Here is a 14,176-nt window from a genome sequence, read left to right on the forward strand (position 1 = left end):
TTTCAGAGTGATAACTAATTTTTTAAAAAATTGAAAGATGATTCCACCTTTAGGACGTATACGGTTCACAGAAGTCATGTAAGAAGGAAGGAGGGAGTAGATGCAAACACTCTTTGCAGCTCCTAGAGAATCTTATTAAGAATAATCATGTGGTCTATGGAGGCATTCCTCCAAACACGCTTAGTATGGTGCTTGCAAACCACTTTAAAACAAGTTCAGGCTATGGTTCTTAACAACAGTCTTCTACTCCTTTTTCACATTTCTCACTCCAGGTTCACCAGGTTATGTTCCCCTTGAGTAACCACTGCTACAGGAGGATGTACCTACTCATCTTGCAGCTCCAGAAAAAGTGCCTACACCCAGAAGGCCAATCTCCAATGTGGAGTATGTAGCACAACTTAGGAGCAGGAAACATGTGGATTGTTTGCAGCTTGCAAGGGACCTTGTGGCCCAGAATGTGGAGAGTTCGCAGGCCACATGCACCCTCCTCCAAGAACTGGACCACAGTGAATACCAGAGGCAGACAGAAGATAGGAGGATCTTCCAAGCAGTCTCTGAGCATGCAGTGCAGGAAGTGGTCAGGGCCATGGAGCACGCCAGTGCTGTAGCAGAAAGGCAATTTGAATGCTACACAGCCTACCTTGAGAGGATGGCTAGTTCAATTGTGCAATTGGCCAAGCAGGTACCAACTCACCCTCCCACCAGAAGCAACTATACAAGCCACAGGTGCTCATGCAGGCACCTTACATGCCAGCACATCTGGGGCTGACCCAAGGTACCCCAACCTTTACACCTCTACAACTACCATTCCTGAGTCCACAGGCGGAGCAAATGCCCTCTGGGCTCACACATCAGCAGCAAATACAGCATGCCTCCCCAGGTTCAAGAGCTTCAGCACCTTCTACCCCAAACTGAGCATGACAGCAAAAGGAACATACATGCTTCATACAAAGCATGCTGTGGCAATCCACACTTCCCAAGAAAAAAAACCCACTTTGCAGAAAGGCAAGGATGTACATCTACACATGGCTTCTCCAGGTGCTGCCTTTCCAGGCAGGTAACAGCTCCCAGAAACACCAGCTGCAATTCATTTGCATAAGATCTCCCCTAGGCTGTGGGAGCAGCTGTGTGGATATGACACGGCATCAGTTTTCTGGTGGACCGTCCCTTCTCCCAGCCACCAGCCCATCACCCCATCACCACAATTTTTCAGTTGCTGTTCTGTATCTCTCACCCAAGACCCCCTTGCCATCCTGGGATATCAATAATTTTGTGTGTGCATGAGTGTTTAGCTTGGGAAATTTTTGCAAAGGCAGTGGTGCAAGTGGTGTGAGAAAAGCATTAAAATGTCTTTGCCCTGCCAGAGGAGGGAGATCAATGGTGAAGAGGCACAATTGCGCTGAGCATGCCCTCTCTAACTTCATAGCCAATAGTTTCTGCTTTAGTAATGTGCTGATGCCTTGCCCACAGTCTAGTGACGTGAGTGGAACAGAGCTTTCTGGGTTGCAGGCTGGGCGGAATAGGAGGAGGAAGGGGTTCCTCTGTCCAGAAGCCGGAAGTTGCCAAACTGCAGTTAATCAGTCATCTGTGGTATGATTCTAGGCTTAACAGATTAACCACAGTTTTGTCTACCCATGGTTTGACACTATGTCCGAACAGGGCCATACATTTAATTGAACTCAATGGGACAAAAGTGATCAACAGCACTGAGCATTTGTTGTACCTTTTGTTTTTAACTGCCTCTTGTTTTGGGCAGGTTTTTTTTCTTATTTCGTTTCATGATATGGATATATAATTTTTCATTTTGTTAATTGTTACACATTGTTGTAGTTGTTGTTTTCATCATCATTATTAACCGACATCCAGATGAAAGGTACATGCACTGAATAGCATTTCATGTGCACAATGAGGGAAGGGTGACTTCACCAATCCCAAAATATGAAATGACAGTAACTCCTAAAATATGTCCTTGCAGGTTGCACGAGCCCTGGAGACATGTTTTAGGGAGGCACATAGGGCTGCATAATATTAAAAATGCCCCTTCACTGTTGTGTGCACCAAACATTATTCAGCTCACACAATATTTTTTTGGATATTGGCTATTATTATCATCACCCTGTCATTTCATAATAAAATCCCCAAAGCAGCTGATAATAAATGCAAAATGAAGTAGAAAAATTGGGATTTATTTGTACCAATATATTTCTATGTATACTAGAATCTGAATGAATTCATAAAATATGAATTGTTCGGACTAAAGTGTATCAAACATATTATGTTATGTCATTTCTTTTTCTTGACTGCAACTGAGCACAGATGCTAACTAAATTAGCTATATTATAGTGCTATAATCTAAGATAGATTTGATTGATTCAAAAGCGGTTTTGAGTTTAATATACATATTATGGTACAGGTTCTCCCGGGCAGCCAGTTCCTGGTCCTCAAGGTATCCCTGGTCCTAAAGGTAATGTATTATTTTATTTTTTTATTCTAGACACTATTTCTGTATATTTTTTTCATTGAAGCAGAATAATAAATTCAGTTTCACAGTTTACTGACTGGTCCAAGAATGGTTTTGAAGAATATGCCTTATGTCGGGAGCTAAGTCCTATTTGTTAAGGTTTTATGTCTTAAAATAAATTTAATTCTACTGAATTCCATGCAAGTAAGCAAGGTTACTTCCAAATATTTCTTCTTCTTTGGTTTGTGTGTTAACTGCCAGGCTGCTACAATTGGTGCAAAGTGTTTAGTGTCCCTTTCACAGTATTCCAAGCAGGGCCGAGGGATATCCAGCCGTGTCAGCAAGATTCCATGTCAAAAGACAAGGACTGAGTAGTAGGAGAGCGATCCAGGGGGCAGGGAGAATTTTGGAGCTTGTCCAAATTATCAGCTTCCAGGCAGCATGAAGGGCTGCCCCAGGCTTCTATGCTGCCCCATACATACTAGAGGGACCCGGATCCTGACTGTGCTTAAGGCCAGGATTCTTCTTAAGAATTCCTGAGCAGGACCCTGGAATGGGGATTCTTCATGTTGCCAAGTAAATGCTTCACTATGAGAACAAGTTTCAGTTTGGGCTTATTACCACCTCTGCTCTTGAGATCCTTGTGATGACCATGGAGATCTAAATAGTGGAATGAATCCTGTTCAGCAGATTTCCTGGTTGGGCCATCATCCTTGGATATGGTCTGTCTCAGGAGATCCTTGGAATACCCAGTTTCCATCCAGTTCTGGTTTATACTGGTGCCTGTAGTGATGTCCTCATCTGGTGATCAGGTCTTCACTTATCAGCTGTAGCTGGTGGCAGATCCTGACAGCTGCGTTTCTAAATTATTACCTTCATACTCATGTGGCCAGGAAAGCCCTTCCATAATGCAGGATGAGGTGGTCATCTCAGGCACTGACACAAGGAGGCGGGTAAACACTGGCCCCCACAATCATGGGTGCCAGCCCACAGGTCTCCCTGCTATTCGCTTTCACCACCCTTTATCACCCCAGTAAGGCATGCTGTTCGTTTTCCTCTTTTTGCCTTGCTGAGGGCTTCTTCTTTTCCTTCTTCCCCCTTTCCCCAACACAAGCTAGGTACACCCCTTCCCCAACTGCCTGGCCTGGTGGCATGGTCTGAGAGTGTTTGCGTGCTGGTGCCATAGCAGCATGGCTTGAGAATGCTGAGTACCCACTTGCACGGCCAGGAGGGGGGGCATCAGATTGTCCTTTGCCTCAGGCAGCAAAATATCTTGGACTGCGCCTACATATGGCATTAAACAATTGGTCTGCATTTCCTACACTCTATTCCCAGTCTTACTGCAGATAATCTCAAGTATCTTCAAATGTTGCAATAAACCCTCCCCAAAAGTGTGTATCCAGAAAACCCATACCAGAAATTTGTGTGATTGCACTACATTATAAAATATGCATAACTTGGACAAAGTACATATGTATTCTGGCTGCAAAATGAGACTATGGTTGCTTCCGTACTAGTACTCTTTAATGCTGCTGAGACACTGATTTTTCACAATCAGCTGGAAGCAGAATTAAAACAGGGGTTTCTCACACACTTAATACAGTGCTATGTTATCCATCCTTGTTTAACAGTCAAGATTTTTTTTTATAATGCTTGCTTTGTCATTCAGCAAAGCTCCCCAACAATGTTAAAAGTTTCTTATTTTAGGGTTCAGCCAGCTTTATTGTTTACTCAGCCTGACTAGTCAATTAGTGATACAATAATGCCCTGTAATTAGGCAGATTCTGCAGGCAGATTCTGCAGACTGGAACTGCAATTTCATTTTTTTCCTGAAAAAACATGTGAGGATAAGACCAAAAACAAACAAACAAAAAACCCCACAACCACTGGAATGTAACAATTCAACATTGTGTAGTTCCTCCATAAAAAGTGAGCAAACAATGAAGGGAATTTCAGAGAAGGAAGCTAGTGTGGAAGCAACTTTTACTTTTAAAGTTTTTTGTTTACTTTTAAAGTTACTGAGTTAGTGTTATAATGGAAAGAAAAGGGGAACCTGTGGTTATTCCAATGAGAGAGGAAATTATTGTGCCATTAAGATAAGTTATGGGGAAGGGCATAGCCTTGTCTAAAATAAGTGCAACTTTCATGGTGATTCTTGTAACTAAAGAGACTTGTAACTTCAACTCTACATAACCTTTGTTTTACAACACTAGTTTGAGATCTCTGCTTCAGAATATACCAAAAATATATACATTCTATTTTGACAGAATTCTATCAACAATGCCATGTGCTTTTAAAAAGTATCTTAAAGATTATCAATATTAGCTAATCTAATATATATATATATATGCATATATATTGCATAGGTGTCAAAGGAGATATGGGAATGGCTGGTTTTCCAGGACCGCAGGGTATTAAAGGTCTTATGGGAGACCAAGGACCAAGTGGAGCTCCTGGTTTACCTGGACCACCAGGACTTCCAGGAGAACCAGGCATAATTACTAGCCGAAAAGGAAATAGAGGCCCCCCTGGTCCAGATGGAAAGCCAGGTAGGACGATGTTATTTTATAGACCTGTTTTTGTTTCATAAGCTTATCCATACTGCAAGAATTCAAAACACTTATTGAGAAGTGTCAAATGCAAATTATACACATTTGCATATATCTACCTATTTTGCATGTTTGTAATTTTGGCAAGAACTGAAACAGAAAAGGAAAGATGGTGCCTGCCACCTTAAGTTTTTATATTTATATTAACATAACTTTTAAAAATGTTGCCCTATTTAACATAATATTTAATTAATGTTTTTACTATATTGGGTTGTATCCTAAGTGCTTCTCAGGATGAAGGAAGGGGAAATTTGTTCCAATCTCACCTTACGTCTGCAGCCTTCCATGTCCCATACAGTCTTATTACTGTGAATATCCAAAATGTTCAGAAGCAGATTCTAGAGGGGAGGGGTTGCTGTACTGGAGAGGGGGCAAGGAAGTTCATTTGCACAAGCTCCTTAGGATGCAGTCAATTGATATTGTATCATCTTTACTATCTTTGCCAGTTTAAAAACTTGTTGTCAGAAACTAGCATTAAAAGATGAAAATAAATAATATAATATAATATAATATAATATACTATAATATAATATAATATAATACACTGGCCAACATTCTGACAAAGAGCATGCACAGCAAAAGAAGCGTTCATACAGCTGCTACATTTCAGACTGAGAGAGCACAGGTGCTCTCCAGGAGGAGGACAATTTGTAAAGAACTGCCTTTCCCTCTGAAGTGCTCTCTGACACCTAAACATTTCCCTCTGAGGACTGCAAGACCCTCAGGGGCACATTTTTGGCTGACACAGAGCACTTCAGAGGGAAAGGGAGATGGTTGAAAATCACGACCACCCATTCTGTTTTAGACTGGAATACAGTAGCTGCATGTGCGCTTCCTTCGCTGCACACATGCTTTGTTAGTCAGGGTGTCGGCTATTGCATTTTTCTAAGCATAAGTTTGTTGCTTTTTAAAAGTCCATTTGCAACCTATTCCTGATTTTTTTTAAAAAAAAAAAATTCCTCAGTGTATTTACTAATTGAGCTTTTTAAAAATATAGGTGTTCCTGGTAATATAGGGCCTGCTGGACTACCTAACTACAGTATTAAAGGAAGTAAAGGTGCTCGGGGAACAGATGGCTTACCAGGTCCACCAGGAACTAGAGGGGATGTTGGTCTGCCTGGTCCAGCAGTAAGTGAAATAAATGTCCTTCCTTACCCATTCACTATTTTAAATTTTAGATGTAGGGCCTCTTTCACCAGAAAAGCCAGAATAAAATTGCAGCAGAAGAAAGGAATTGAGATGTAACCATTGATTTGTACACATCATAAGGTATGGAGGATGTTTCACTGCCTTTGCTTTTATCATAGGGCAGCTTTTCATCAATACAATTCCATTTAACAGTAACAAGGTGTTCACTAGCAATTAGGGCACTATGCCTAAGTAGCCCTTCCTACTTCAGCTAGCAAAAGCCTCCAGATTATTTCAGCTCTGAGGACACAAGAACAGCCCTGCTGGATCAGGCCCAAGGTCTATCTAGTCCAGCACTCTGTTTCACACAGTGGCCCACCAGATGCCTCTGAGAAGCCCACAGGCAGGCAAGAGGTGAGGGCATGCCTTCTCACCTGCTGTTGCTTCCCACTGGTATTTAGAGGCATCCTGCCTCTGAGGCTGGAGGTGGCCTATAGTCCCCAGACTAGTGGTCATTGATAGACTCATCCTCCATGAATGAACATGTGAAGGAAGCCTCCATTGCATTATGTCTAGTCATTGAAATATTGCATCTTCTGAAATTCATCCAGAAGCCTCCCTTGTCGCCAGTTTGCTGTTGCTATGAACTCAGTTGGATAAATTAATTGATATATTTACCTTGTTGCTTGACTCATAGGGAATTGAAGGTATCCCGGGCTATCGAGGTCCAAGAGGTGACCCTGGTTTTCAGGGATTTCCAGGACTAAAAGGTATTTAAGTAATTTCAAAAAGTTTTGTATTGTTATCTCTTGCACATTGTGTTTAATGATTAAGCTAGTAGTTGAGGAGCTGTGGATTTGGGGTACAGAACAGAGAGTTGACTTGAGGCAACTCTGGAGTTGTGGTTTCTGCAAGGATTCTGATCGAATACTAGACTGTTAAAGAGTCTAACTGCATTCTTCTGTGCTCCTTTCCAGCTAACAAATATAAAACATCCTGAACTGGAAAAGAATAAGCATTAACATGATTGGAACATTAGTGGCTGACATCCAGAGCAATGGAGCACGTGCAGGAGGACACTGGGCTAGCAAAACTGTTGTGCTAACTAGTTGCACAGTCTGGAGCTTGCTCTCCAGACTAGTGTTGTGCAACCACAAGCATGCTTTTGGTAGTGCAACAGATGCACAACAGTGACACACATCTTTTGTTCCCGTGGGAACATTCATGCAAGCATGATATAGCACAAGAGCGCCATTCCACAAATCCCCATTTTTAGCACAACTAAGCTAATTTCTTACAGTAGTGCAGATTTTCAATTCCACAAGTACTCCATTGTTCTCAGTGTCAGCAATACAGAATAAAAATTTAGCTATATTGTATTTGGTATTTCAAGTAACTCAAGCAACTATATTTATAATTATGCCTGGCATTATCAAACAGCTGTTTACTTTCCAGAACAAGAGTCAAATTGAAATGATTTGCAGCTTTCTTTTGAATATTTTAGATACATGACATATTAGTCTGGATTCTTTTAATGCACTCCATATAAGTTTGCCCACGAAGATTATTCAGAAAGTACAACTAGTGTAGAATTTTATGGCCTGGTTTTTTGTAATCAAACAGACCACAGAGAGCACATTATACTGATTCTAACTCATCTGTACTTGTTTCCAGTTATCATTTCTTAATCCCCTCCATCTTTTTTATGTGGATATACTGTAAAACTAAACTGAATGAATAATTGCTTAGTTATATAGGACAAGCAGTGGTGGTAACTTTCTATGCAGCTCTGAGGAGCTCTTATGATATTGGTACCACCAATGACAACCATTCCTCCCTTGAGTGTGGGAGGAGAGCTGGCCTTGTGGTAGCAAGAATGACCAGTCCCTTTTGCTAAGCAGGGTCCACTCTGGTTGCATATGAATGGTAGACTACATGCATGAGCACTAAGATATTTCCCTTATGGGATGGAGCTGCTCTGGGAAGAACACCTGCATGCTTGTATACAAGTTCCCTCTCTGGCATCTTCAAGTTAGGGTAGAGAGAAATTCCTGCCTGCAGGAGAAGCCACGGCCAGTCTGTAGACAATACTGAGCTACATGGACCAATGTTCTGACTTTTGATATGGCAGCTTGCCATGTCCATATGTACACCTGGTTGGGGAGCCTTGCACACAGTCATTAGGGAAGGCATTGCTCCATAGGATAGCAATGGCTCCATAGGATAGCCAGTGGAATGCAGACAAGAATTAGAAATGTAATGCCGGTCATGTGTATGAAGTGCAGTGCCTTCAGCATCACATAGTGGTTAGAGTGTGGGACTAGGACCGGGAAGACCTAAGTTCAAATCCCCATTCAAACATGAAACTCACTAGGTGACTCTGGGCCAGTCATGTATCTTTCAGCCTAACCAACCTCACAGGGTTGTGAGGATAAAAATAACCATATACACCACTCTGAGCTCCTCAGAGGAAGAGCTGGAGAGAAGTGTAAAAATAAGTAAGTGTGTTCCCTTCTAGACAATGCAATTGTTGCAGTCCCCTTTGAGGAACAGGAATGAACCCAAACTGACTAATAGAAAGGATCCCCCCCACCGCTTTAGTTACTGCACTGTACCTGATATGACAAGGATATCAGCCAATTTGATTTGAGCATGTCATCCTCCCAGAATCCACAGTTGATATCCCAATTTAGAAATTTGGAAAGAGCAAATCTTGTACAGAAATTGACAAGGCAATGCAATATAAACCAGTTATAATATGCTCTATATTAGTCACTGAAGGATTGTACAGATGAGCAAAATGGGCTCTACTATGTTCATTTACAAATACTCTTGACATTTATAAACCAGACTCAAATCTAATCAAGTCAGATCTTCTTTTCAGGAGAAAAAGGCAACCGGGGACCACCTGGGCCAGCAGGAGTACCAGGGCCTGGAGGGCCAAAGGGGCAACCTGGTAATTATAGCCTCTCTAACTCCACTTTTCCATCTCATCCCTTTGATGTTTAATATTAAACTACCAATCCTTTATTTATACTTCCATTGTTAGGCCAGTCTGGACCAGTTGTGAAAGCTGTCTCTTTCCCAGGAAACCCAGGACCTGCTGGACTTCCAGGCAACCCAGGAAATCCAGGGGATCCAGGTCCCCGAGGACCACCTGGGCCACCAGGTATATGATTCACCATTTCCCTCTTCTTCTTCTACAATTAAAGAAGGGAACAGCAAGGGCAAAGATCATATACTACATGTTATAAAAGACATTTCCTACATATGTCAGGAAACATTCAAGACTAGAGGGAAAGTTTAAGAATACACAGACCCCACTTGTGAGAGAAAAGTGTAAACATCAAAGCATTCTGCTAGAGTGTGCTTAGCCTGCTTTTATTTCAGAAGAAGTGGCTTTTTTATAGCTTGATGGCACCAGAATTGAAATACAAGTGATCGCTCCAGTATTGACCCAGTTAATTAAACAATTAGCATCAGTTCACACAAGGTTTCTCTAAAATCAAGCAACCTCCTCAACCAAATGTATGTATGTGTGTAACAGATTAAAGCCTTTGTCAGAGCAAGCTCACATGAAGGAAAGAAATGCTGAATCATCCCTGCTGAGCTGCATGACTAGACGTCTCCTAAAACATATCTGTAATTTTTGGTAGGTTCAAAAGCCTGTCACCACCACCTGCTTATTGACAGAGTTTTTTAAAACCCCTGGGCTTAGGGTTGAATCCCAGGGAAACTCTCTTTCTTTTGCTATTGGAAAAGTACCAAAATCGTCTATGTGCAAGCTTACATGTGGTGAGAAAACTGATAGCTCTTGACCGCCTGAGATGTGTTTGCACCAGAGTAAAGAGAACAAAACAACCCTTATGCTCCCCCTTTCTCATGAGTTTAAAAACCCACTCAGAGGCTTGTAAAAGAAAAGAATAAAAAGAAAAACAGTGTTATTTAAATGCTACAGACTGCTTCCGTCTGAGGCTTTCCCAGCTTTTAGTCACAGGTAAAAATACTGAGTAGGTTACAAGAATACTTCAAAAAGCACCCCAAATGATGTTGTGGTGGCACACTTTAAAAATCATGGTTACTCAGTTGTAAAGAACAGGTATGTAGGGTAATGCAAAAGCACACTTAAAAGCTTGCAGTACACATAAGCAATCATAGAACACTATCAGGGATATACAAAGCACACACAAACAAAATTGAAAGTTTAACGCAAAGTCTGACTAAACAAACTTTCCCCTAGACTAACCTACCCGGAGCCAAAGCCCTGGCTTCCTTTTTTTGAACTCACCAAACCCTGGTTGAGAATCAAGACCCCTCAGTTCTATCTTCCAAGAGCTGCAGTCATCCTCCTTGCAGCCATCCTCCCTGGCCACATGTGTTCTTCTCTGCACCCCCAGCCAGCTTTTTCTAACAAAGAAACTCTCCTTCCTCCCAATGGCTCTCTAAATCCCACCAACCTGGTGTGCTGATTGGCTGAGCCCTGGAGTTCACCAGCCTGTCAGTCAGGACAGGGTTCTGGCTAACTCTTTGGGGTAGAGGTGGCTGATCACTACACAACTATAGCCATAGATATTCCAGTGGTCATGGTAGCTGGAAAAAGTACAGCTGCAAAAATGGAAAATATTGTTAGCTGTGTCCGGTCTGCATTAATTTATTTTTATTTATTATTTATTTAATAATTTGTTTAATGTTCTTTAATGAGTAAATAATATAGGATATACGGAAAATAACTTTTTTCAGCTAAATGGAGAGTTGTCTGCAGAGCATTTAGTACTGTTCATCATTTATGTAGTATTCAGGTGCAGAGCTGTAATTGGTCAGATTTGTCCAAAGAGTAGGAGCTGCCTACTCTTGAGGAGCCACCCACTCCACTCTATTCTTATGTGGGGGTCCAGCCTTGACCCCTCTGTGCCACCTCCTGCCTTGCTGCCAGCTCCTGCCTCTGCTGCCCACTGGCTCCTGCTAGCAAGTAAGTGGATTGGTTGTTTTCTCTCATGTGCAAGTGAGAGAAGAAGCAACCCGTCAGCCTCTTGCTGGCAAGAGCTGGCTGGGAATGTGATGGGCACCATCACCATTCCCAGTTGGCTCTTGCTGGCCAGAGGGCTGACCGTTTGCTCCTCTCACTCATGAGAGGAAACAACTGTTCTGCCCACTTGCTGGCAGGAGCTAGCACAAGGCAGGCAGCAGAGGCAGAGGAGGAGCAGGCAGGGTGGTGGCAGAAGCAGCGAAGAGTAGGCGACCAAAGAGAAGGCAGCAAGGCAGGGGGTGTTGCAAACGAGCCAGTGCTAGGCCCCCACATTATCATAGAGGGGAACAGGGTGCTTGGCAGGGTAATGGGAGGAGCCTCATGCAGTCTGGAACATGGGCCACTACAGGGCTTCCTTTGCCACTGGTAATATTTTCAATTTCAAAGTACCCTGTGGTCTGTATTATATTTTCCTTCACAACAACCTGCAAGGCAGGCCACAGTTAAGAAAAGGCATAGATAAATAAAGGCATGGATAAATAAAAACAGTGGGCTACTTGGAGCTAATAGGAATTTGAAATCCATTGGCTGGCATCCAGACTAACGTTATACTAGTGCAAACATGCTGCACTAGTACAGGGGCCCCCAACAGGCAATACTAGTGACTAGTGCAAGGATGCTGCACTTTGTTCTGCTAAGTTTGGAGCTTGCATTCCAGATTAGTGTTGCACTGGTGCAACATGGTGTGCAACCTGTGTTGTACCTCCCGCTGTGATATCTCTTCCTCTGACCATATATATTGCAGTGAATGATACAAAGACATCTCCTATCCTTGTTACACAAGTGCAATGCTTGTGGAAGAGGCCCAAGAGTGCAACAGACTGAACAACTTTGAGCATCCACTCCGCTATGCTGCCTTCTTGTATGAGTGCATATTTACTTACTTATTCATTCATTCATTCATTCAATTTTTATACTGCCCTTCCAGAAAGGCTCATGGTGGTTTACATTAAAACAAAACCATTAAAATCAGTTAACAATTAAAACAGAAATTATAAAACAGTGCAAAACAGAAATTATAAAACAGTGTATTTGTTACACTAATGCAGTATTATTAATTATTAATTATTATTTATTTAATTTATATACCACCTAACTCCAAAGGCTTTAGGCGGTTCACAAAAACGGGATAGTCTGGATATCAGCCACTAATGTTAATGAATAATTTTTTTTTTTTTTAAAGGAACACAAGATACTGGTATGATTTTCATTTTTGTAATTGTCACTTATCTTCCTAGTTTGCTTTGATATCATATACAATTAAAGGATCTTGACTACAAAGCTCCATTCTGCTTTCTGGTGTTCCATTTAAGAAAGAAATCCAGATTGTGTATACATTGATAAACTGCTATATGTTAACATGTATTTCCCTATATGAATCCAGGGCGCCAAGGTATAAAAGGCCAGCCAGGCAGTCATGGGATTCCAGGTATACCTGGACCACCTGGTCCAAAAGGAGATAAAGGATTTCCAGGAAAAAGAGGTACAGTGAAAAAAGATGTGGACAGAAATCCACAAAAGACTTACTATACCTGATGTAGTAATGTTGACTTATGTGACATTATTCCAGTGTTAGCTACGTACAGTGGCCCGGAGCTGTTATAAGAATCCCTTGCAGGATTGGGGACCTTTTAATTTAGCAATAACCAATTATTTTTATTTGATTGATTGATTGACAGTATATACTGCCCTTCCAATAATGGCTTGGGGCGGTTTACATTTATGAAATGAAAAAACAATTATGAAACAAGTTGTTCTAGTAAGAATCAGCCAACTTTCCTTTCACTGTCTCTACAACTGGACTAAATTTGGTTCAAATCGAGGTCCACAAGTTAGATCTCTTACACCTCAAATGTTCATGCTTCAGCCATCTTGGATCAGGGTGGATGACATCATTACAAACTACACCATTGAGGTGTCCCTGTGTGTCACTCACTACAACTGTACCAAATTTGGTTCAAATCGGTTAGACAGACCACAAAGTAGCCAGCTTGTGCCTCAAAGGTTCACACGTCTACCATCTTGGATCGTGGTGGGTTACATCATCACAAACTACACCACTGAAGCATACTTATGTGTCCATACAGCTGTAGCAAATTTGGTTCAAATTGGTTAGACTGTCCACAAGTTAGTGCACTTGCACCTCAAAAGTTTACGTGTCTGCCAGCTTGAATTGGGTTGGGTGACATTGTCACAATCTTCACCATTAAGGTGTCCCTATGTGCCTGTCATGGGCATGCTGGAAGACTCCGAGGAGGAGGGAACGGAGGTTACAGCAGAGGAATGAGGGCAATGGCCAGAAGTTGCAAAGGAGAGTGGGTCCGACACACGAGGAGTCAAAAATGAGTTAGAGCTGGGTGAGGCAGCTCTTGTGGAAGAGGCATGACCAGTCTCAGCTGTGGAGAGGTGTCGGCCAAGAGACAGCAAGAGTTAAGGAACCGCATGTGTAGAACAACAGGCAAAGCTTCTGACTCAGGAACTCTTGATTAACAGCACTGGAGGTCAGCCTATTTAAGACGACTGAACCACAGTTACCCTGCTGATAGCAATGTCAATTTCCTGTGAGCTAATTGGCTGTGTTCGTGTATTGCCTTGACTGTGTTTGGACCCTGGACTGTGTTGACTTTGCCCATGGACTTTGATTTGGACTCTGTTGGATTGATTGGATTTGACTCAGACTAACCTGGTTTGTAGAATTTCTTCCTATAAGACTTTACTATTCTACTTCTGCCTCTGCATGTTTAACGCTCTGTCTGGCTAGCCTGACAGATTTACGACAGTGCCTCTAGAGCTGTAGCAAATTTGGTTCAAATTGGTTAAGCAGTTCACAAGTTAGCCCACTTGCACCGCCAAGTTTACGTCTGCCATCTTGAATCAGTGTGGAAGACATCATCACAAACTATGTCATCGAGGTGTCCCTATGTGTCCTTACATCTGTACCAAATTTGGTTC

General features: G+C 42.0%; 1 protein-coding gene across 2 annotated transcripts in view; it reads left to right on the top strand.

The window, feature by feature from the left end:
- Positions 1-14,176, top strand: part of COL4A3 (collagen type IV alpha 3 chain) — a 131,145-nt gene that overhangs the window by 102,829 nt on the left and 14,140 nt on the right. The window contains exons 41-48 of one of the 2 annotated variants that reach the window (XR_008318988.1): positions 2,414-2,464; positions 4,828-5,010; positions 6,068-6,198; positions 6,896-6,968; positions 9,083-9,154; positions 9,248-9,367; positions 12,609-12,707; positions 13,436-13,910. Coding sequence is in view for 1 of the 2 variants with exons in the window: in XM_053306706.1 (XP_053162681.1) it covers positions 2,414-2,464; positions 4,828-5,010; positions 6,068-6,198; positions 6,896-6,968; positions 9,083-9,154; positions 9,248-9,367; positions 12,609-12,707 (729 nt within the window). In the remaining variant the exon portion in view is untranslated. The remainder of the gene's footprint in view (positions 1-2,413; positions 2,465-4,827; positions 5,011-6,067; positions 6,199-6,895; positions 6,969-9,082; positions 9,155-9,247; positions 9,368-12,608; positions 12,708-13,435; positions 13,911-14,176) is intronic. The other variant, XM_053306706.1, reaches the window with a different exon arrangement.

The sequence above is a fragment of the Hemicordylus capensis genome, chromosome 3 (genome assembly GCF_027244095.1).
Source record: "Hemicordylus capensis ecotype Gifberg chromosome 3, rHemCap1.1.pri, whole genome shotgun sequence".
Classification (NCBI taxonomy): domain Eukaryota; kingdom Metazoa; phylum Chordata; class Lepidosauria; order Squamata; family Cordylidae; genus Hemicordylus; species Hemicordylus capensis.